At 34.1% G+C, this 26,178-nt stretch overlaps 1 protein-coding gene across 2 annotated transcripts in view; it reads right to left on the bottom strand.

Moving 5' to 3' along the window:
* The window catches only part of SMC2 (structural maintenance of chromosomes 2), a 51,834-nt gene that overhangs the window by 2,571 nt on the left and 23,085 nt on the right, over positions 1–26,178 (bottom strand). For both annotated transcript variants that reach the window (XM_033123699.1, XM_033123700.1), the window contains 9 exons: positions 24,244–24,379; positions 21,471–21,595; positions 16,824–17,017; positions 15,597–15,740; positions 11,787–11,981; positions 9,731–9,931; positions 7,518–7,634; positions 4,205–4,365; positions 319–466 (listed from right to left, as the gene is read on the bottom strand). In XM_033123699.1, coding sequence (XP_032979590.1) covers positions 319–466; positions 4,205–4,365; positions 7,518–7,634; positions 9,731–9,931; positions 11,787–11,981; positions 15,597–15,740; positions 16,824–17,017; positions 21,471–21,595; positions 24,244–24,379 — 1,421 coding nt within the window. The remainder of the gene's footprint in view (positions 1–318; positions 467–4,204; positions 4,366–7,517; positions 7,635–9,730; positions 9,932–11,786; positions 11,982–15,596; positions 15,741–16,823; positions 17,018–21,470; positions 21,596–24,243; positions 24,380–26,178) is intronic.

The following is a 26,178-nucleotide window of genomic DNA, read 5'->3' as shown; positions in this document are numbered from 1 at the left end:
AGACTGCATCTTTTGGCGGCTAGGTAGAAAAATAATTATATTTAACCCTAAGTAAATTCCAAATTATGAAAAAATTAGATTCTCCCTCATGCTACAACCAACAATTGTGATTTCTGGTCTTTACTAGGAGACTAAACATTCTTTCTATTCTAAATCTATTTGAATATAAGTACATATGTAAAAAAATAAATATACAATGCTTTAGTATTCCTCAATCTTAAATATCTTATTAATAATTGCTACTAAAAAAATTTTAGAAAAACAAACACTACTACTGAGACATTTTTAAAACTGTTTTATAAAGACATTGGTTCTTACCTGAGAATGTGTGAAATGAGTACGCAGCATCTGTCCAATATTTTGGGTATGAGAAAGATCCAAGGCGGCATCAACCTCATCCAGGATATAAATTGGAGCAGGTTTGAAAAGGAGCATGGACAATATTAATGACAAAGCCACTAAAGACCTAAGTAAAGAAGGTGGGAAGAAAGCCATTAAAACTTGATTTTACCAAACACTGAAGTAAATCTGCTATCCTGTTATATATTATAAATGGTACAGATTTAGCTAACAGATAGTCATAGGAAAAAGAATCTTAAGTTTCAAACTTCAGCACCTGTATTAGAATGTTTCTTCTATTTTAACTTTCCATTTTTCTTCTTTTCAACGAGTCTTATTTTGAATAGAACATATTTATGTTCTTCTTTCCAGTCATAAATAATCAGGGTATTATATTTGGCACCTATCTTTAAGAAAAGATCACACTTGTGTTAACAGTTTTCTTTCCTTCCCCATTTGCTTTTTAGATGCCTACGTAGGTAGTAGGTGAGGGAGAGCTGTATACTTGATGAAACAGCTATTGTCTTGGTAACAGTGTAACTGGTTTAGGTGCCCTCTTTCAAACTTTGACTACATATGCATCCACATGTGTGCACACACACTATTTTTTTTATTGGCACTGTTTGAATAAGTTCTATAGATTATAGCCCATTACTCTAAATACTTCAGTGTCAAAAGTTTAAGCAATCCTTAGGTAATGGTTAATGTGTCAACTTGACTGAATCATGGGTACCCAGATATTTGGTTGGCTGAATACTATTTCTGGGTGTGTCTGTGAGGGTTTCTGGATGAAATTAGCATCTGAATTGGAGGAGTCAGTAATGTAATTTACCCTCCCCACTGTGGGCAGATAGCATTCAGTGCGCTGAGGGCCTGAATAGTAGAAAGGGCAGAGGAAAAAATTCGTCCCTTCTTGCGTTATTACTTGAGTTAGGACATGTATATTCTGCCCTGGGTGCTCCTCGTTCTCAGGTCTTCATATTTAGACTGAATTACACCACTGGCTTTCCTGGTTTCTAGTTTGCAGACAGCAAATTGTGGTATTTCTCAGCCTCCAGAATAAAATGAGTCAGTTCCTTGTAATACATCTCTTCATACATATCCCATCTTATGTAAGTATATCCTGTTGGTTCTTTTTCTCTGGAGAATCATGACTGATATACCTTGTTTAAAATTTGTTGTTACGCTTACTCTTAGATTCTGTAGTTTTTTCAGCTTTCTTCTAGCTAACCATCCCCTTTAGCTTTTTCATTCTAATCTGGTATGAAGAATAATAATTCTTTTAACAGTTTTTTCTTAAACATAGTTTATAAAAAAGCCTTACTTATTTCAATACAAGATTTATAATTATTCAACATTAGATTAAAAAAAAAAACCACTGTAACTTATTCTGTAGCTTCAAATATTTCCTGGTATGCAGCATTAAACTGTCAACCTAATGCTTAGTGCATTCCAACAGGGTATTTATTAAGAAACATGTAAGTGGAAAAAAAAATGTGTATACAAGTGGAAGAGGGCTAGAAAGGTGAAACCAAAATTTCTAGCAAAGGAAATGAATGAAACAGTACAATAAAAAAGTAAATAGTGAGATTTGCCTCTATAGAGGGTAGCTGAGGTCATTCAAGCAACCTAAAATTATTTTTCATTTGCTTTCTGTGCCAAATGGTTAAGGGATTGAGCTTTAAACTTCCTCATTCAGAAAAAAATCTCACCAAGAGTTAAACTACTTTGCTGGAATAGTGGTGTATCTACAAATAATTTTATGTCATCTTAATTTTAGGTCCCAATAAGAAAATAAGCATATATTTTCTATTTTCCACAAATTTTTTCCTAGGACTTTGGCAAAAACAGTTAAAGACACTGCAATCTAAACTGCGGAATCCAATTTTGGTTAAAAGGAAGCAGAAGCTGTCGTTTAGACTCAAAATATTTAAGAATTTTACCAATAAGGAAAAATATAGAACAGACTGCTATTTTACTCATAAAAATGACAAAGGATTTCATAAGGGAAATTAACAGGTCTTAGTATTTTCCATGTACATAAGAGAAGAATTACATGACGGCATCACAGGGCATATGAGAACAATTCAAGGACTATGGATTGTATATCCTGCAGGGGGAAAAATTAATAACCATCTTCAATTACGTAAATATTCACAATTTTCTCTTAGAGGGTTTTAATTATTTGGGTCTCTGCAGGTACGGAGTTAGGCCACATGACCTTCTAAGTTTCTCTCAGTGTGCTGACTGAGTCACTGTGAAGACTGGGGAAACTTCCCTGAAGCCCAGAGCAGGCTACTTCCAACACTCCTCATTTATTCCTTTATGTGGGTCCAGCCTTCGATCTGGTACCACTTTCCTTTCATCTGACAGCTTCCTGAGCCTGTACTGTCCTGTTGGGATCAAATTCTTCTAGCTTTTGTTTTTCTGAAAAAGTATCTATGTTGTCTTCAATCTGAAGACTATTTCTGTTAGACAGAGAATTCTGAGTTGACACGTTTTTCTTTTAGAAAACAATGTTCCAGACTTCTGGCTTGCATAGTTTTTGGAGAACTCTAAAGTTATTTTTACCTTTGTTCCTTGGCACCATAATATGCTTTCTTACCTCTGGTTGCTTTTAAGAGTTTTCTTTTAATCAGGGGCATATAAAATCACAGCAGTTTTATATGACATGTCTTTCTGATTATTATGTGTGTGTGGTGTATGGTTTATCCTACCTGGGGTTCACGGAAATGAAGTTGTAGGTTTATAGAACTCAAGTCTGGAAAATCTGGGGTCATATTTCTTCAAGTATTTTTCTGTTTTGCCTCTTTTTCAAGTATTTTTATGTTTTGCCTTTTTCTCTCCTTTATGAACTCCAATTACATGCATGTTAGACTACGTGATAGTTCCACAGGTCACTGAAGCTCTGTTTTTTACACTTTTGTGTTTCTCAGTTCAGCTTGAATAGGTTCTATTGCTATGTCTTCAAATTCACTCATGTTTCTTTTACATCATCTAATCTGCTGTTAATCTCATGCAGTGACTTTCAGATATATTTTTTTATCTCTAGAAGTTCCACTTGATACTTTTTTCAAATAGTTTCCATTTCTCTCATCAAATTCTTTATTTCTTGTAATTCTTGAAAATAGTTAATGTGACTCATTACCATCCTTATCTGCTAATTTTATCACCTATCATTTCTAGCTCTGTTTCCATTGACTGATTTTTCTCTAAGTTATGGGTGGTATGTCTTGATTTCTATCTAGTAGTTTTTATTAGATGTTGGACACTTACGTTGTTTAGATTCTCAATTTTGTCTTTCTTTAAAGAGTGTTGGGCTTTGTTCTCAAAGAATTATGTTACATGTAGATCAGCTTGATCTCATCAAGGCCTGCATTTAACATTGCTAACGTGTGTCTAGAGTAGCTTCACTTCAGGGATAGTAAAGATCTAATACTAAGGTGTAGCTCACCGGGGTATTCCAAAATTCTAATCTGTTTCCTTAATTTAGTGGACTACTGGGTTTTATGTGGGTTTCCCCTCCCTGTATCTGCAGGCCAGAAATTGCTCCTACACAGAAATCTGGGGTAAACAATGGACTTACAGCACTTTTGTTTCCTTTCTCTCAGGTTCATAATCCTGGGCTACTCATTTTCCAGTGTCTGAGAACAACGGTTTTTCATGTATTTTATCTAGTTTTCTAGTCACTTATCCTTGTATCTCCTTTGCGGCCTACTTTTTTAACTAAATCGTATAGTGTTACATATAAGGCTCCTTAAATTCTACATGCAGAGAACTAAACAAAGCAAAATTTGAAAGCAATGAGATCATGGATTATAATAAAAGGAATGAGGAACTATAATATAGCTAAGGGATTACTCACCTCTGACCACCACTAAGTTCAGTTAGGTTTTCTTTCCAAGTGTTTCCTAAGGCAACCTTGAACTCCAGACCATCCAATACAGTATGCCCCTCTGGAGGTGCAAGCATAGCATTAGCACCAGGCAAAAGAGTAGAAAAAATAGACCCAAAGTCCTTGTTCACCTAGGCAAAAAAATGGTATTAAAAAATCATAGGTTTTCCAAAAAGAATCAAATGTTGTTACGTGTATGTATATGCAAGCCAGCAGTGCATTTTGTTGTTTCTTACTTTAACTCAGGGGTTGGTAAATTATGGCCTATGTGACAAATTGGCCATACGATTCATTTACACATTGTTTATGACTGCTAGCACTGCCACAATAGAGTCTAGTATTTGCAACAGAGACCATATGACTCACAAAACCAAAAAAAGTTTATTATTTGTTCCTTTACAGAAATAGTTTACTGAGCCCTACTCTAACCTCTAGAGGGAACTAGAGGCTATACCTCTGACTTTATCCTGAAGTTGTGATAGTATTTTAGGTTGTTGTTATAATTGCAGGAATCCTCAGAGACTCACAATTGTACTATATAGAAGACTGAACTTTCACTTGAAAAAGCAAAAAAAAAAAAAACAACCCAAAAACTGTTTGCTATGAAACGTTCTCTTATAAAACTTGTTTTCTATTGATTGATATTGATAAGCCTGTGGTTTATGGGTAACCTTAAAAAAACCTAAGATGATCAGGGTGACTCTAGGAGAAAACGAGGCAGGGAATCAAACAACCAGATCTGTTCAAGGTGTTGAATGGTTCTTTTTATGTGTTTCTTCAAATAGCCAAAGAAGTTAAGGTGTCAAGGGACAGGAATAAGATTGGACCCCAAGACAAAAAAGTTAAACAAGCTATTTGGCGTATCCCCACTAAGCCACAGTAGGAGATTACAGAGATTTAGGGCCAATATTCTAGCATGTAATCGGGTAGCTTTTGTTCACACACACTTAATCAGTGCTTTGAGAAGTCAGCCATCTGTTCTCAAAGACATGACTAATAATCTTAGAGAGTGTAGCAGACAAATTTGAGTGTTTACACACACACAACACACAGCCATGGTCTCTAGGGAAATCTCCAAATTCAAGTACAAAATTCAAGTGCAAGTGTACTTTTTATGAGTATCTGTAGTAATAAGGAAATCTAGATATAAGCAATGCTCCTGAATATAGACTTACTAAAGAACACACATTTTAAGAGCAACTGCACATGTGCTAAGTAGTATCCTACCAACAAAGAGGATTCAGGTTCTAATTTTATATGAGAGAGATTTCTGGAGCTAGGCAAAGTTCATCTCAATAGTAAGAGGACCACTGTCTCATTTGGGAAAGATGGAACATAGCACCCTAGGTTCTTTTTCTCTTTAAATTTTTTGGCTAGGTAAGAGAGAGGCACCTCAGAACTAAAAGAGTGGAATGCTGCTAAACCATGAACGTGACCATGGACCCCATGTAGAAATTCCTCCAAAGGGAAAAATTGAAAGTAACTTATGAATTAATGGGCAGAGAAGAATATAGGTGTGTCCTAGATAGAAAATAAATTATACTCATGGGCAGATATAAAGATGAAATGCAATCAAATTAATCAAATTTTGAAAATCCAATGAGGCTAAGATGGAAACAAAACCGCAACCAGTGCCTAAAATACTCTAGCTTTGAGAATCAAGTATGCTTGAAAGCAGAAGGAAGTATATATGAGCAATGCTGAGAATAATAACACCTACACCTCATTAGGTTACTGTGAGGAATAAATGAGAAAATTAATATGAGATATAAGCACTCAATAAATTTACTTGCTTTGGGAAAACCTTGGATATTGAAGCAAAAAACAGTTTAAAGGATACATTTGTACTAGCACTAAATCCAAGAATCATGGGGAAAACAAAAGGAAAAAACCTCTCAAATTCAGTGTTAAATCCACATGTACCAGAATAATGGGGTCAACTTTTTGCATGCATTTTAAAAAGATGGACAAATACTACAAGGAGATGGAACACTGAAAGTAAGTTGCAGAGAAGGAAAAACAAGGTGACTGAAAGGCATTAATTGTTACCATTACTGAAAATAAAGTTCCTATAGAATTATAAAGAGAAAAAGAGGCAAGCTGTCTTGAGGCATAGGACCGTTAAAAAGTACCAAAAAGCACGGTAAATATGTTCAAAAGTTTTAGGAAATGCCTTTTGTTATGGGAAATACAGAAAAACTTCCATGTAAGAGGCTAAGGAATTAACCTCAAGGAGACAAATATATACAGCCAGGGAAGTAGAAATTATTGTAAAGAACCTTGAAATCTGCCAAAGTTGTCATAAAATAAAACAAAAATGGTAACTGGGATTTTTAAAAAATAAGACTCCAGTAAAAAGGAATACTAAACTTCCTTGTTTTATTGCCAATTCTTAAAGAACAACAAGGGTGGCAGCAGTTAGCAACAAAAGGCAATTTAACTTTGGTTCTAATTTAGGAAAAGAGAATCTCAGTCTTTCCACCTTTTGGCTACATTATCTTAGGACATTTCATCTTTCTAACCTCTGGTTTTTTTAATCTATAAAATAGGGATAATAACTATCAAAGTTATAGAATTGTTTTAAGATAATTTATGTAAATTGATTAACAGTGTCACTGCTTAATGTGTTCACTAATATAATTATTAATCTGATATAAATGCTTTGTTAAAAATCTACAGAATGCATATTTATAATTCTGAAATACAATTAATAATTTGTAAGTGGTAAGCAATACACATTTTTAGAACTAAAGTTTGACCTCATGAGTCTGGGCAAGAGAAATGGAGGAGGTTACAACTGAAGGTGCCCTTGAGAGAGTTTTTCCAAGCATCAGAGTTTCCTCAATGTGAAATTGATACTGTTTCCAGTTTCAAGCAGATATTGGACAGTGTCTAAGGTTTCTTCCAAACATAGAGCCTCTGACCTCATGGGACAGAAAGAGGACAAATAGAGCGACCTTTAAAGGTAACACAGATGTAGCAAATAAGGCAAGAATAAAAAACAGAGAAATCTAAAAAGTTAGGAATTTCATATAACTTAGAAACCAAAGAAGACTATGAAAGTATGATGGAATCACACAAACTTACCTTTGCAAATTGGTAGTCAAGTCCAAAAGGACTAATCATTTAAAAGTCTCTGAGATTTTAATTAAAATGTCAGCATCTGCCTCCTTCAAACACAAATTAGCCATTTTGAATTCATCATAGGGAATATAAAACTATTGACAATATTCTTCACCTTTGCCTCATACAGAATAAATGATAGTATTTTTGGTACAAATACCTTTTGCCAAGCAATATTTAGGGCTTGATTTTTCTTCTGGTCAAGGTCTTCTATAGTTGCAAGTATTTTGGATTTGTCATTTTCCACAATTCTTTTCTTCTTCATCAAGTCATTATACTAGTAAGATAAAAAGCATACTTAATTGGGAAAATGTAAGACTTCATATTCTAGAATTCAGTCAGGCATAAAATGCTTTCATTATTTTTATATATAATATGTACACTCATATTTACCAAAAAGATACACTGTATTAACAGCTATAATGTAAACCAATTATAAGGAAAGTAAATATATCATGTATGTCTAAAATTCAATTACTATAATTGAGAATTTATAGAACTCCTAAAATATTCTGACTCCACAAATATTCTCTTATGTTTTTAGTAGCCAAGGCACAAAGGAAAATGTGTCCTATGTAAACTCAAAAGTAGCCCTGCATGCTTTCTTAAGGTCAATCTGAGCAGTAACACAAAATTTCAATTTTTCACCACGAGGTCCAAATCCTACATAATCTGGCCCTTATTTATCTCTGACTTTTTGGCTAAACACTCCACCCCAGGCTCCAACCATATGGTGTTTTTTTCAGTTCCTTGAACATAATAAGCTCACTGTAGCCTTATGGCTCCTGCATTGCTCCCTCTTCCCAAAAGTTCTTTCTATATTTCTGACATAACTGGTATCTCAAGTTTCAGTTCAAACGTCTAATTTGCAGGGTGAGCATCCCTGGTTAATGTAGAAATTCACTAAAAAAATAAAATAAAATGGAGGAAGGTTGCAAAGGGATAATTATACCACGAGTAAGCAGAAGTTCCTAAAAATCCTAACTCATTTTTCCTCAAAGCCTCACATTTCAAGGAGGCCTCAAACTCTCCCTTAAAAACTCCGGCCAGTCTTGCTAGCTTCACTGCTGTCCCTATCCATTATGGCCAAGCTCCAAAAACCTACTCTTCCACATTTTTATCTTATTCCTTGCATAATTCCATGTAGTAGTTCCTTATCTGGACAGACACAAAATACAACAAAACACAAAACAAAAGCCAATCTGTTTATCACTAATAGAGCTTTCCTCTCTGATACGGAGATGGGAGTTGGTGAATTCTTTTTTAAAACATTAATATTAGACTCAGTTATCATTATCTAATGAAAGCAAACAAGTAGAACAAGTTTCATGATGTTAATGCAGCTCAAATTTAGACCAGCGATTTCCTTCCACAAACATGCTATACATTGCCGAGCTTTAATGGAGAAATGAAAACCAGCAGGAACATTTTACAGAGAGATCACAACAAGTACATTAGTAGCCTGTTTGGTGTCCAACATAATATAGATTCTTTGTAGATACTAATGTCAGTAACGTTTAAGGAAAACCCATTACAGCAAAATTTCTTAAAAGTAATTCAGCTCATCCTAAGTATTATCACTTTTAAAATCTCTCACTAACTATATGCAAATTCAAATAGAATTTTGCAGAATTAAAGAAGGTATAGGGCATATTACTCTGACTGCTAATTCTTATGGGGCTGTCAAGAATAGGGATTGCTTTGCCCTCTGGATTTTTCCAGTGACATGGCAGACTATAAAAGTTGTGTCAGGGTAGGGGAGATGGATAACATTAAACAGTAACTGAGAGAGCATTAGAACAGACAGGACGCTACGCTGCTGATTTCAGAGACTAGTAAAACAGTCTCTAATTGGAACCATTAGATAAAATATAACAATTTTATCTAATGGTTCCAATATAATATAAACTTGTGTTAAAAGGAATATGGTCTTACCCTAACCACTGTCACTCCAATAAATTTTAATTAAAAAAAAAAAAGACAATAGTTATGGGTAGATTGGTGATGAGGCAGTATACCTTACTTTTCATAGCCTTTCAAGGTAAGTGAAAGAAATGATAGCAATGTGAGGAGTTAACATGATCAGGGGCTGTTTTCATTTATACCAAGAACAAGGTATGAGTAGAACATGTTTATGACAAAGGGCAAAACAAGCAGAAAAGTCATTCAAGGTATAACAGAACATATAAACAACTGATGATGCAAAAAGAATGAAATAAAACAAAGAACCGAAAAGGGAGAGAAGGAAAACAGAAAGAAAGCAAGTATCAAGGACATCAAGCAAAAGGTTGACCTTAATAACTGCCTCAGGGTCAAACAGAGCCATCAATGTATGTTGTAACGCGGTCAGATACTCATAGGAAAATGACTTACCCGCTCTTCAGCTTCTGTCAGTACATTCATGGCTCTCATGTTGACATTCCTTCCTAGTTTCTCCTTCATTTCTTGCAACTTCTGAAGTCTCTGACCAGCTTCTTTTGGGTTGTTATTTTTGAAATCATAGGCGCTATTGGGTAGCCCAAAGAGGTGTTTCTCTGCATTAATCCAGTCATAATCTTTCAACATTTTGGATACCTAGCCACATACGACAATAGAAGGATCTATCATTGCTTTATAGTTCTACATTTAAAAACAAGTTTCTTAAATATTTACTAATTTTAAAGCAAACACTTTGCAGAAAAACCCCACAATGACTCATTTGAAAAAATGAGGTTCACTGTTGAATAAAGCTATAGTTAGTATGAATATTTTTACCTGGAGGATAGGCTCAAGGAACAAGAGATATATATAAAGAGATACTCCTACTACTTAAGCATTAGAAGAAAGCCAATTCAGACAAATTTTTACAACGTATATGTAAAACATCTCTATTAGAAATGTAAGTCAGACGACTGCCTCCTTCAGATTTTACCAATTTCAATCTATTGCTTCAAAAAACAACTTGTGAAAATTAAAATTCTTATAGGAATACTTAACTCATAGATGTGGTAGAATTGTGGATACCTACTCCTGACTGATACCTGATAATTCTTCTCAGAATTAATAATGTAAGTAAAAAACTCTCCTAAATGTTGATTCCATGCTCCATCAGCCTCTTTTGACAATGCACAGTAAAATACTTGTTCATTTAAAAAATTAAATCATAAATTAAAAAAATTAAATTGCAGCACTTAAGGAAGACTTTCTTCTACTAGAATTGTTTATGGTGGTTCTGACGGGTAGAACCTGATCCTTGTCAGTTTATTCTTATTAATTCCCTGCATATGGTCCACTTCTAGACTCCAAAGTAACACGATCACTTCTGATCTATCCTGCCTGCTGATCTGTAAGCTCTCTGAAGGTATTCTGTGTACATGTTCCTCATCTTTGTTATCTTCAGCGTCTGCTATAGTATCTGACACTAGTTGGTATGCAACAAGTATTTAATAAACCATGTATTTCAATCCCTGACTTCTTAGCAGTTCCACTTCCACCTGCAAATCCCTTTCTTTACAGCCTTAACTGTAAATAAAATCCCCTAGCAAGCACCAATACTAGCAATGTTAGCCTTGGTCATATTTCAGTGAATCCACAAATACCAGACGAATAGGCTAATGAGAAATCAATCAATACTAATAAAATATTAGGATATTATGTGGCCATAAAATAATGTTCTTTAAAACAAGTAATGAACCTGAACATGGCTCTTTCAGAGGGTAGAGAGACTGTTCTGTATGCTCTGATCTTGTTGAAGTTAAATCTCTTGTACTTTTATGATGCTAAAAAAGATTTAAAAGACACCAAATTGTTACACACCCGTTAGAAAACATAATGGGTAAATTATTAAGACTACATGGATGCAGCCTCTTAACCAAGCAATGAATTTCTGCAAAAGAATGTGTTTTCTCTAAAGTACTTAAGGAACCGTGATAGAAAAAAGGAAGAAACTTTAAGAGTGATCAAAAACCTGTGATAACCTCCAAAAGATAACTTCTTGGTAAAACATCAGATTTCAGATGAGTCTGCAAAAATTGACTATACCAATGCTTATAAGAACATCCAGAGCCAATTAAGTTTAGAAGAGGCCTGTGTATTTGTGAGTCTTTAAATTCAATTTGAAACAAGATAAAGAAAATATTACTACTATCACATTAATAATATTAATAGTTCTATGAACATTGGGGAGAAAACAGTCACTTCAGGGGAGACTACTAAATATTTGGTAAAAACATCTTGTAGATGGGAATGATGGGAATGAATACCTGAAATTAAATTTAAAGCCAAAACATTAGTGCCATTTGGTGAAAATTAGCATTGCTGAAAAGCAGTTAAGATAGCTGTAGTTCTGCCATTTATACTGAGTTCTTTACCGAAATATTTCCAAAATTACCGAAATATTTCAACCCCCAAGCAAAAATTTGATTCAGAGTGAAAATGAAAACAAACATGCCTTTGCAGCAGCATCTTCAGTTTCTCGTTTATGTTTGCTGATTTTGTGGTCCAGTTCCTTAATTTTAAGCTGAGAGTCATTGTTTTGTTCCTTATGCTTCGCCACTTCTGCATATTTAGCTTTAATTACATTGTCTTGGGCTGTTATCAATTCTTTTTGCTTGGTCATCTCTTCTAGAGCTTTATTTAATGACTCCTAAAACAAATACACATAATTAGAAGGCAATATATAGCAAGGTAATAATGAGATATTTTTAGTTTACTAAAAGATCATCCAACAGACTTCTGGGCAAGATGGCAATGTGATTATGGGCAGATGGTCACCTAACTCTCTACATTTTATGTCCCCTTTATAATGACTAGTGGATTTATACATGAGAATACCTGCATTACCACTTGAATAAAAGGATGGGATACAACGTTCATGCTGGAAGCAGCAAAGTTTTTGCTGAATACAAAGTAGCTGGGATTAAGTGGAGGGAGAAGAGACTACTGGAATCTGACCTATGAAGTCTCTCAGAAAAGTGGCATTTCTGGGTAGTTAAAAAGAAGATAATCTGACAGACCTCCAAATGACATCAAGAGGGGCAAAGTGAGGTAGAACTCAGGTAGGCAGGGATTTGCTCCTTTTCCCTTATGTAGATATAAGCCATATAGACTTTACCAGTAGCAATGGTAGGTCATAGTGTTTGGTTCTAGCACAAGGGTCAAACCAGAAATGGAAAAGGAGAAAAACTTTTCTGAGGAAATAGATCTGGGCACAGAGAGAAACTTGCTCTGACATTTACTCAACCTCCACAGTGGTCATTACAACTGGAATTTAGTCTATCACCAGTCCCTGCCCCCAACCCGGAAAAAAAAAAAAAAAAAAAAACCCAAAACCTTCTGCTTCATCCCAGATATTAAAGAACTCACACAACTGTCTAAAAACAAACGGAAAACTAGCTCAACTTGCATTTAGCTGTTAGAAAACAAAGAAGTAGGCCAAGGTACTTGTTAAAAGACTGAGGAAGAATAGTTCTCCATAAGTGATTAAAAACACCTATAAAAATTTAGGAATTTTTTTTAGGCACGCTCATTAAAAAACAAGATACTTTTGAACAATAAAGAATACTCGACATTATGGTTAGGCTACTAAATATATGCAAAGTGCTTTAATCTCCTAATGTTTCATTTGTGTCATTAAAGAGCTTTAGCAGAAGGAAGATGAATCACGGCATTCATCTCAAAGACTCAAAGATATTTTAGCTTTTTAAAATGTTTGGAAACAAGAAAAGAAAGTGAAAAATACTCTGGCGATGTTAACAAAAAATAACAGATAAAGGTTTATTAACTAACATCGTATCTGACAAAAACAAGTTTAGGAAGATTCTCTCATGCCTAGATGTTCAAGACTGCATTGCAGGTGTGACTGTTTCAATCTCTTTTTTAAAAAAAATCTTTTTTAGAATGAGAGGAAAAAAAAGGCATAGGAAATCTGTCACTTAAGATTGAGCAGAAACAATATTTTAGTTTTATTTGATTGAAGCTAATTAGTTAGTAGGCAGTTTCTTTTCTTAGCTCCCTAGGAGTGTCCTTAGCAATTCTTATCAATAAAGACAAATAATTTAGAATGTAGAACCTGGAAGAATAACCTTTAAAAACAAGTGATCCATTTCATAGTTTTCAATAAAGAGAAATTTTATAGAAATAGGTACATGTTTTGATTTTATCTTTTAGATCAAGGAAAGATTGGCTTATTTTCACACTTCTCTTTACAAACACAGTATCTAATTTTTAAAAATTCTACGCCATGATGCTCATGAAAGACAGTAGGAAATATGGAGAGAAGAGATGAAAAATAACGGAGATTAAAAGACAACAAATCTGTTTGTTTGTCTTGTTCCTTTGTTGCTTTCAGTTTTATATCCCACACATGAAATCCTACGGTTCTTGACTTTTTCTGTCTGACTTATTTAACTTAGCATGATAATCTCAAGATCCATCCATGTTGTCACAAATAGCAGTATTTCATCTTTTCTTATGGCTGAACTCATAGACACAGACAATAGTTTAGTGATTACCAGAGGGTAAGTTGGGGGGAGGTGGTAGAGGAGAGAAATGGGGGTCAAATATACCGGGATAAAAGGAGAATGGACTCTGGGTGGTGAACACACAATGCCATATATAGATGATGTATTATAGAACTGTACACTTGAAGCCTATATAATTTTACTAACCCATGTCACCCCAATAAATTTAATGAAAACTTTAAAAAGACAATAAATAACAAAATACTTTGAAAAACTAAAATTTACTTTGGAGGCAAAATAGAAACTAATTATAAACTGTAGAAAACTTAATCAACAACATAAAGCTTTAAAGCCTTTCTATCCCTTATCTTTAAAAAAGTTAAAAAATCACCTTGCTATTGATTTAATAAATGTGTTAGAACAGAAAATTTGAATTTAACCACGAATAGAATTTAGAGGAAAGACCTACTTTCCAAAACACTGGATGCTACAATGATTAAAACAATCGTATCAAGGGGAAAACAAGATAAAATGTGTAAGTAGATAACAAAGGCAAGGCAAAAGCACTTTACTACAATGTAGGTAAATGAATGTATGCCCCGTTAAAGGCGTACACATTTTGTTCACATGAAAATCAATGATGTACATCACAAAAGCACGTACACTATATAGCATGGTTATTATAGTTAATACTGTATTGCATATTTAAAAGTTGCTAAGAGTAATCTTCAAGTTCTCATCACGAAAAATATTTTTAAACTATGTATGGTGACAGATGTTAACTAGACTGATTGTGATTTCACAATATATACAAATATCAAATCATTGTTTGTACACCTGAAACTAAGATGTCAACTATACCTTAATTTTTAAAAAGAGTAGAATTAACATGAAACAAAATAGAATTCAAAGTCAAAATCACAGAAAGGGACAAGAGGGTATCAAATATTAATGAGGGACAACCTAACAGCGTATCTTCATAATATGTGAAACCCCCTTGGCCCCAAACCCACCCATCACTGCCCTGCTTCTGATACTGTAACATTTCTTCCTCACCAGCTACAATGATATTAAGCCCCAGTAAAGGATGCTGTAGGGACACTGTAGGAGGAAGGGACTTTGATTCCTGGCTCTGGTGTGCTTTTCTCAAGGGCAAGCTTGTCACATGCAAGGACTAGCAGCTTGCAGGGTTTCCCCTGACATCCCAGCGGGGGCTTCTCAGCATGTTCACAGGCTAGGCACCTCCCCATGGCCAATTACCCTGGCATCCAAGAAAGCTATTTCCCAGTAAGTGCCATCATGTGGCACTTCCTTAAATGGCTTCTCCTGGCACTACAAACATCATTAGTGGGACACAGTTATGTTTTCTCCAACTAAATCTGGTTCTTAGAGCCCTGAAGGTAGAATAGGGCTCCTTTCCAGATTTGTTCATTCCATGGGTGCACTGTCTCAGCCCCATGGGTAATGGTTGTTCCCTGTACCTGCTGGTCCTGTAATTTTAGAGTTCCCTTTACCCATTAGTGATCAATCCCACATCATTGCAGACTCTATTATAATTAAGAATTTTTTATTTGAAATTTGCCTGTTCAAATTACTGTGTAATTTTGTCATCTGAATAGACTCGGACTAAAATAATTAGTAGTATTATTTCAGGACTCCTATATCAGTACCCATCATTTTTGCCTCTCACGAAGAAAGGAATGAGGAGAATCAGGCCTCTAAAGTCAAACATGTTCAAACCAACGTTTCATGAGTAGATTAACATTTGCAATTTCTCTAATATGGTAAGTAAATCTTACCTTACTTTGAGCCACCTCAGTTGCCATCACTTCAATCTGACCTTCATAGGATTTGATAGCTTCATTCACAGCTTCGAGCTGTTGCTCGCAGGATGCATGCTCTCTCTTGAGCTCTTCCAGCTCCAGAGTGATAGCTTCAACTTCCTAAAAGAAACACAGTATCTGGGCAGTCAACAGGTTATTAACTACTGAAAAATAGACACTCACATGTCAACAAAATTAGTAAAATCTCATGCAGGTAAGAGCCCCAGATTAGTTATTCAACTACCAAAAAACAAAACAAAACAAAACAAAACACATGTAAGCTACTTCTCCAGAAGATAGGAGGGAAAAGGAAATTATTTATTTCCCTGTACTTAAGAAAATGATGACAAATATATGTACAATATATACGAGTTCAAAGAACTTTGCATAAACTATTTCTTTTATTATTTCATTGTTATAAAGAAAACCAGTATAGAATTCTACATAACAGATAAACTAAGCAGAGGTAAAGCCTTTTCTAAATATATGTAGCTATTCAGTGTCAAAAAAATTAGTTTCTCCATTTTTTCTCTCCTATTATAGGCTTTAGTTCATTAGAAAACATTTTGTGCAGCTATAGTGACAGGATCACAAGATGGGTTAAAAAAACAACTACGAAGAAAAGTAGATTTACGGGAAATTGTATGGAACAGTGATTTAGAGCATAGCTAGGTTCAGAAAAACCTAGGTTCAATTTCCAGCTTTGGTACTATGCAAAAGATATAATCAGATTATCACTAGTCTACATTTGAATGGCACTTCGTAAATATAAAGGCTTTGTCCTACATCATTCTTTCATAATATACCTTCAACATAAATGATCACTAAATAGAAATATCAACACTGAATCTCTGATATGACATGGCTTAGAAATATCAACACTGAATCTCTGATATGACGTAGCTCCACCACTATGTAAGTTCTGGTCCATTCTAGAATGAAGCATTTACCAAAAGGCAACTGTGCTCTTTCTCTAAAATTAGCAAGCCAATGTTAACTAACACAATTACATGACACTAAATTACAGGATTTTCAGAGAAGACTATATTTTATTTTGACTTATGTGTAATTTATTTCCTGAAAAAGCACACCTCACTTTTAGATTTTGTGATCAATACTGATGAGTAAGGCCAACCAATGACGGTCTACCACCTGAGCTCTATGTTGTTAAAAGATTGGCTTCATTTCAAGAAAGGTGATTACCTGTTGTTTTTCTTTCATTTTCTTGCTGGAAGCATCTGCTTTGGTTTTGGCACAATCAAGTTTCTTCTGAGCATCCTTCAGTTCTTTTTCTCTTTCAGCTTCTGCGTTTTTCATTTTATTCTCCAATACTTCATATTTTTCTTCTGCTTTTTTTTGAATTTCTTTGGTGTTTTTTAAGGTCTCCTCACTTTCCTCTGCATCATAAAATTAGGCAAATGTAGCTAAATGAAGTCCTCCAACTATTAACAGTTAAGGATAATGGCTTACGAATTCAATTTTAATAGAAAATATTGTCTGGAAAGTTAAAGGCTAGAGTTTTAAAAAAATTAACTGTTTCACTCTTATTCTAGAAATGGTATGTTGAAATACAGATACTGTGTAATAATTATCTGAAGATCTGTGATGAAATTACTTCCAATCATGAAACCGAATAATATAAACTTTACCTACTTTAAACATGGTTTTGAAACTTATTAAAAAGATTAAGGACCATCTTTTTAATATACCTGTATGCTTCCTAAAAGCAGAACTGAGAGAATAACTATAGTAGTTTTCCCTTTGTTTCAGTTGCCAGAAAACTTATAATTAATTTCATAAACAAGCTTTCTTTGTGTTCTTTGCTCATTTATTTTTATTCACGGAAACTCTTATTATAAAGAAATGTTGTGAGAACATGGCTAGGATGAAGCATAGTAAAAATATTATCTCTAAATATACAAAGAAATAAATAAAAAGGTAAGACAGAATGAGCATGTTACTGTCACTGACATGTACATACATTGTGTTAGATCGTAGGTAACATATAATCTTGGATGCCATGTCCGCACGATTTCCTACTCTACTCTTCAGTGCAGAGTATCATTGCAAGAAATCAAAAGAAAAATTAAAAAAAAAACCTTGAAGCAAATGAAAATGGAAATACAACATACCAAAATGTATGGGATGTGCAAAAGAAATTCAGTGATAATGCCTACATCAAGAAACAGCTCAAATAAATGACCTAACTTCACACCTCAAAGAACTAGAAAAAGAAGCACAAACAAAGCCTAAAGTTCATAGAAGAAAGGAAATAACAAAGATCAGAGTGGAAATAAAATAGAGACTAAAAAGACAACAGAAAATATCAATGAAACTAAGAGCTGGTTCTTTGAAAAGAAACAAAATTGACAAACCTGTAGCTAGACTCACCAAAACAAACAGACAAAAAACCGTGTCTCAAATAAAATCAGAAAGGAAAGAGAAGTTACAAAGGATAGCAAAGAAATATGAAAGATCATAGGGACTACTATAAGCAAGTATACACCAACAAATTGGACAACCCATAAAAAATAGACAAATTCCTAAAAGCATACCACCTATCAAGACCGAATCATGAAGAAATAGAACACCTGGACAGACCAATTACTAGTAAGGAGATTGAATTGGTAATCAAAAACCTCTCAAAAAAACAAAAGCCCAGGACCAGAGGATTTCATTGGTGAATTCTACTAAACATTCAAAGGAGGATTAATACCAATCCTTCTCAAACTCTTCCAAACTAATTTTATGAGGCCAGCATTACCCTGATACCAAAACCAGACAAGGATGCCACAAGGAAGGAAAATTACTTGCCAATATCCCTGATGAATACAGATGCAAAAATCCACAATAAATTATTAACAAACCGAATCCAACAATACATTAAAAGGACTATACACCATGATCAAGTGGCATTTATTCTATTAGGTTGATGTAAAAGTTAATTGCGGTTTAAAACATTAAAAATAATTGTAATAACTGCAAGTACTTTTGCACCAACCTAATACATATGCAAGGATGGTTCAACATGTACAAATCAATGTGATACACCACATTATCGAAATGAAGGATAAAAATCAGGATTTCCATAGGTGTAGAAAAAGCATCAGACAAAATTCAACATTCATTTATGGTAAAACTCAATAAAGTGGGTATACAAGGAACATACCACAACATAATAAAGACCAAATATGACAAGTTCATAGCTAACATGATATTCAACATCGAAAAGCTGAAAGCTTTTCCTCTAAAATCATGAACAAGACAAGGGTGCCCACTCTAGCCACTTTTATTCACCACAGTATTGGAATCCTAGCCAGAGCAATTAGGCAAGAAAAAAAAATAACATGCATCCAAATTGGAAAAGAAGCAAAACTGTCACTCTTTGTAAGTGACATGATATATACAAAAAACCCTAAAGTCTCCAGCAAAAAAAAAAAACCAGTTAGAACTAATAAATGAATTCAGTAAAGTTGCAAGATACAAAATCAATATACTAAAATCTGTTATGTTTCTATACACTAATAAACAGAGAGAAATTAAGAAAATAATCTGATTTGCATAAAAAAGAATAAAATACCCAGGAATGAATTTAACCAGGGAGAGGAAAGACTTGTACAATGAAAACTATGATATTTATAAAAGAAACTGAAGAGTTGACAAAAATAAATGGAAAGATATTCCATGCTCAGGGAATGAAGAATTAACAGTTAAAATGTCCATGCTTTCCAAAGCAACATAGAGTCAATGCAATCCCTATCAAAATTCCAATGACATTTTTCACAGAACTAGAATAAATAATTCTAAAATTAATATAAACCACAAAAGACCCAGAATAGCCAAAACAATCTTGAGAAAGAACAAAGAAGTATCACACTCCCTGATTTCAAAAAATACTACAAAGATATAATGATCAAAACACTATGGTATTGGCATAAAAACAAACACATAGATCAATGGAACAGGATAGAGAACCCAGAAATTAACCCACACAAAAATGTCAAATACTTTATGTGAAAGGTGCCAAGACTACACTACGGAGAAAAGACTGTCTCTTCAAAAATATGGCGCTGGGAAAATGACACAAGCAATATAATGAAACTGGACCACTATCTTATATCATACACAAAAATTAACTCAAAATGGACTAAAGACTTAACTGTAAGACCTGAAATCATAAAACTCCCAGAAGAAAACACAGGCAAAAAGCTACCTAACATTTGTCCTCATGATGATTTTTTGGATTTGATACCAAAAGCAAATGCAACAAAAGCAAAAATCAACAAGTGGAACTACGAACTAAAAAATTTCTGCACAGCATGGGAAACCACACCATTAACAAAAAGAAAAAACCTACTGAGTGAGAGAAAATATTTGTAAACATTTATGTGATAAATGGTTAATACCTAAAATACATAAAAAACTCATACATGTATCTGATAAGGGGTTAATATCTACAACATATAAAGAACAAACAGAACTCAAAAGAAAAAATTCAATTAAAAAAGTGGACAGAGGATCTGAATAGACATTTTTCCACAGAAGGCATAGACGGCTAACAGTTACATGAAAAGATCGTAAACATTACCAATCATCACGGAAATCCAAATTAAAAGCACAATGAGAAATAATCTCACACCTGTTAGAGTGGCTATCATGAAGAAGCCAAGAAATAAGAGTTGGCAAGGACGTGGAGAAAGGAGAACCCTTGTGCACTATTGGTGGCAATGTACATTGGTACAGCCTTTATGGAAAACTGTATGGAGGTTCCTCAAAAAATTAAAAATTGCACTACCATATGATCCAGTAATTCCATTTCTGGGTAATTATCTGGAGAAAACAAAACACTAACTCAAAATGATATATGCAACTCCCCAACATGTTCACTGCTGCATTATTTAGAATAGCCAAGATACAGAAACAATGGATGTGATCACCCATGAATGAATGGATGAAGAAAATGTGATACATACACATAGGAATATTATTCAGCCATAAAAAAAAAAGGAAGTCTTGATATTTGTGACAACATAGATGGAACTTGAGGGCATCATGCAAGTGAAATATGTCATAAAGACAAATACCATGTGATCTCACTTATAGGTGGGATCTTAACAACAACAATGAAATCTGAGCACACAGACACAGAACGGATTGGTAATTGCAAGATGCAGGGGATGGGGCGGTGAACAAAATGGGTGAACTTTTAATTGTGTAAAAGAAGAAAATAAACATTAGGGGGGAAATAGGTGTGTGGATACTGTCCCAAAGAACAAGAAAAATTGAAACTGCCATATACAATTAAATTCTGATTAAAAAGTATAAAATAGGTTCTTAAAATTAGGGGAAAAGATACCTATAAATTGAATTACATTAAATATAAAAAAACTTCAGTGTAACAGAAATACTAAAAATATAAATAAGGTTAAAAAACAAGCACATAAGCCAAGAATATTAATAATGCAGATAATCTCCAAGAAATCATACATAAGAACAATAGAAATAGACTATGAGCAACCCAACAGAAAATTGAGCAAAAACAAAAAAAAAAGGTACAAAAGTAGAAACTTTCCAAGGAACATGCGAAATAGATCTCAAACTTCACCAACAATCCGGGAAATGCAAATTAAAATACTAATGAACTACCTATTCACAACAATCACATTGGAGAATTTTAAGTCTGGAAAGGAATGGATTTGGAGAACTGAGTACTTTCATATGCCACTAGTGGAAATGTATACTGCTATAAACGAGCAGAACTTTGGCAATGTGTAATACACAAAGATAAGATCTAAATACTTAATGTAGGGTTATCAAAAACAGATTAAGCACAGTATGTTTTTATCTTACCAATGGTTTTTTTAAGAGCATCTAATTCTTCTTGTTGTTTGTGATATGAGCTTTGCTGGAGCTTGGTTTGTAGTAAATCTGCCTCTTCAGTTTTCATCTCCCACTGCTGTTTCAGTTGGTGATACCTTAAAGTGTGTAACAAAAGCACACAAATTTTCTGATGTTTGGGACATGCATTCAAACTAGTCTTTTAACTTAAAAAAGCAAAACAAAACAAAACAAAACTCACATAGACTATAAGATGCTACTAGTTACAAGAATAAGTTGATAGACTCTCACATTGCTGAGGCATCAATTTAATTCAAGTCTGATTTGGTCACTGAAGGTAAACAATTCTATATGTCCATGACGGACAACTATTTATAGAAACAACTTTAATTTTAGAACACTAAAATTCATCTTTGAATAGGTTTCCTTAAAAATAACCCCCCCCTACTGATTCTTACCTAAAGGAAAAACCTCACAAAAGCTCCCACCACAAAAATAGATTAATAGTGTTTCCCCGAAAATAAGACCTAGTCGAACAATCAGCTCTAATGCGTCTTTTGGAGCAAAAATTAATACCGAGTCTTATATTAATTTTTGCTCCAAAAGACGCATTAGAGCTGATTGTCCCGCTAGGTCTTATTTTCGGGGAAACACATTATAACAATTACATAACATTTCAAAAATTTTGGTCATCACACAATGTAATATATAGATGACGTATTACAGAACTGTACACCTGAAATCTCTGTAACTTTACTAACAATTGTCACCCCAATAAACTTTAAGATAAAAAATTTTTTTTGGGGTTATCTATAATCTCCATGTTAAACTCATGTTCCCTACATTTCCTAATGATACCGATTAGTTTAAAAAGGCACGGTACTGAACATAAATTTGCAATATACTTTTCTTGCAAACCCTGTAATTCTACCCCAGTTCTAGCTACTTAAAGTTATTTCTTTGGAAGGTATTTAGCTAATTCAGCTCCTGTGAAATTTCAAGTTATTAATAAATTCAAAGGTAGCTAGCTTGTCACTAGAAATTCATGGTTTGAGAAAAAAGTATAAAACATAAAAAACATAAATATTCCCTTGAGTATCTTGCCTGAGACTGCTTGACAGCAATTAAAACCGTAATTTTAACTTAGAGTCATTTTTCAATTCATTAAAAAAATGTAGAGTGTAGAAATTAAAAAAAAAAGCTATGTTCTTAAAATGGTCTATAAAAGAATGGCTTAGGTGATACTTCCACTGTCATATTTTTCAAAATCCATTTCCTTTCCTTGACCTCAGTGCCATAATTAGTCCACAAGACAATTCTGCAAAATAAATGATTGACTACTGCTGAACAAAGTTAACAGTTCTAAGCCAAATGTGACCACAAATCTGCACCTATCTCAGAAATTTTGTTGCATTTTTCTCACAGAAAGTTCATTCCCTTTATGGTTCATTTATGCTACTGAAGGTAAAATGCAGGCTTTACATGTATATGATGTTTGAAAGTGGGCATTTTGATACAAATTTATGTTGGAATGACTACATTGACGGATTATGACAATTTCTTCCATATACAGTGTCCCCAAAAAGTCTTGGTATCATTCTCAAGTTTATTTAGGATTTTTTTAAAACTTTTTTCATTATTGTGAATTCTGAGTAAAATATTTGATTTTAATTTTATTTCGGTTGCCATTTGCCAGCTTCAGAGGGACGTGAAAAAATTACAATTAAACTTTCAAATAATGTATTTTGCAAGTTTGTGGTATTTAAACTTCTGAACCTTTTAAAGTCTTCTCCAGGGTAATCACATGTGGAGATCACTCACACCAGTGAGGTGTTTATTCAAGTCATTGTCTCAGGAAGACTTTCCCTAGCCACCCAATCTGAAACCCCAACATCTCTTTGCCCTGGATAGTTCACATCTATACTGTTTTACTTTTATCTTCTTAAAACTTAGCATTATCTAACATGTTCTACCAAATTAACTTTATTGTCTGTTTCCCCAACTATGTGTATGAAAACAAGATGAAGGAAGAGATTTATCTGTTTAATACATTACTGTATTCCCAGCTCCTGTAAGAGTATTTGGTGCATATAAGGAGTCACTCAACAGTGAATAATGTTAAGTGATGGTTAAGCAGCATGATCCCAATTTTGAAAATATAAAACATGCATATACCTGTATCATACACAAACAAAAGTAGTGGTGAAACGTACACATAGATACCCCTATCTACACCCACACAGAAGAAACAGTAAGGAAATACTTTTCATTTTAGCAGATACTTTCTGACATGAACTTGTTTACCGTCTCCATAGGCAACCCAGTGATCTTTAGTATCTATAGGAGTAGGGCAGCCATATGCTGCTAATGTTAGTTAATGCAGACTACTGATGAAAGCGATACTGTATCATTTCATTTCAAACTAAGGATTCAAGTATCCTCTGGTATCAACCTCCAGAGTATCCATGGGTTTCCCCACCAATTCCAGTAGAATCTATCTCAACTGGGGAAGGAGACTATTTGGCTGATTTTTTTCCTTCCTTTTGTTTAATTAGCTTTCCCTAATTTCTTACATATAACAAAGACACTATTTGTATGAATAAAATGAATAAATAAATGGATAAGTAATTGAAACAAATTATCAATTCACAATTTATTCAACTAAAACTAAGGATATTATGAAAAAAATCAGAAGCTGTATTTTTTTAAATAGAAGTAAATTTTCTTTCATGCAAATCTTTGACCGAAGGAAAAAAAATACATCTTAATCCAATATAGGTCTTACTTTTCAGCAGTGTTTTTAAGACCTGCTAATTCTTCTTCTAGAGCCCGTAGCTCATTCTCCTTGATTCTTAGCTCATCTTGAACATCTTTGAGTTCTCGAAACTTGGTTAAAATAGAAGCTGCCTGGGATCGAGCACCTGATAGAAGCAAATTGAAACAGGCCTTGAACAATAAGTTACCACATATTAAACAATAAAGTTTTCTAAGAGAATCATACTTGAAATGATTCAATAGCATATGTTTATAGTATACTTATGAAGCTATAGAATTCATTTTGAAATTTGGATCTTAGGATGTACATACTTGATAAGAAATATTTCTAAGTAGATGTGGTGGATTATTTATTCAAAATAATCACGGCCTGACTACTGGGCCCATCCCCCCCAGGCCCATTTTCCTCCCCACTAACATTGGGCTTAGCCATGTAACTTGTTTTGACCAACGAAATGGGAAACATGCCTCTTCTGAAAATAAGCTTTAAGAGGCTGCACATAACTGACCATATCCTCCTTTGCCCATTTTTCCTTCAGCCTGGGTGCTAGAAAGAGAAGAGCACAGAATAGAGACAACAGACCTATAGTTAATGTAGCATAATTATGGAACAAACTTGCTGTAAGCCACTAAGATTTGGGGGCTGTTTGTTACCACATCATAACAGCCCTGATATAGCAGAGCTCTGATATAGCAGGGTAGATTGGTTTCACTTTACAAGAAACTATAATTATCCGGCAGTAACAGGCTGAGGTGTTGTATTTCTCGATCCCAGAAAACTACAGGTTTGATGGGAGAATACGAAGGTCGATTAGCAGTGCTATTTTGAGCACTCTGTTAATATAATACGGGGTTACTTATCTGCCAATCCTTAAGTAGAAGTTCAAGAACATACAAATCAATGATTTCTAATGACATCTAAAGTTCCTTTTGTTTTAGCTAACTAAAAATATTTGGTCTATCTTCCAATTGCAGATATACTAGTCATCTTATTGTGTACTGGGGAACTTGCTACTTAATTATGGAATTTGTTTTGACTATTGTCTTCTTGGCCTAGAAAGAAATTAAGCCACATGATATCTTAAGAGGAGCTATACAGCCTCTTGGTTTGGTTAAAAGCACAAACTCTGCAATTAGACTACCTGAATTCAAATTCTGAGTTTTGCCACTTACCAGCAAGTTATTTAAGGACTCTGTACTTTACTGTCTACAACTGTATTTTGGAGATGATAGTAATATGGCTACCTCATAGTTGCTGTAAGGATTAAATGAGTTAATTATTTAAAGGCCTTAGAATAGGGCTTTATAGAATGATAGAAATGTTCTATATCTGCACTGTCCAGTTACCCATTAACCACTGGGATTTCTGAGCCCTTGAAATGTGACTAGTGCAACTGAGGGAATTATTTTAAATTTTATTTAATCTTATCTTAATAAAATGTAAAAAGCCACATGTGGCTAATGGCTATTGTTTTGGACAGCACAATCTTACAACAATGCCGGGTACACACAGTACGTATTACAATTGCAAAAACCGCAATTACTTTTGCACCAACCTAATACTATTTAGTTTGTTATTACATGATCACTTGACATACATCTTCTAGAAACTCAGAGTGGTAAATATTAGAACAAGAAGAATATGATCATTATCTAAGAATTCCTGTCTTAAAGCATTAAAGCGCCACTGCGGGCAGATTGAACTTTTTGTTTTACTTTTGATAGGAACAACGGCATATACACAAATTAGAAATTAACATGTTTCCTCAAGGTAAGTGGGTAGTTAAGCTGAAAATGTACTGAATAAGAAAACCTCATTTCCCAGTGACTACAATATCCTGATAGGGCAAAAAGCAAGAGAAAATAAGCCAGCAGGAATAGACTTACTTGAGATGCATTAAAAAAAAGGCTACGGGCCTGCTTCCTAGACTAGGAGTTACTTGAG

The sequence above is a fragment of the Rhinolophus ferrumequinum genome, chromosome 12 (assembly GCF_004115265.2).
Source record: "Rhinolophus ferrumequinum isolate MPI-CBG mRhiFer1 chromosome 12, mRhiFer1_v1.p, whole genome shotgun sequence".
Lineage (NCBI taxonomy): Eukaryota > Metazoa > Chordata > Mammalia > Chiroptera > Rhinolophidae > Rhinolophus > Rhinolophus ferrumequinum.
This window is presented reverse-complemented; position numbering and strand designations above follow the sequence as displayed.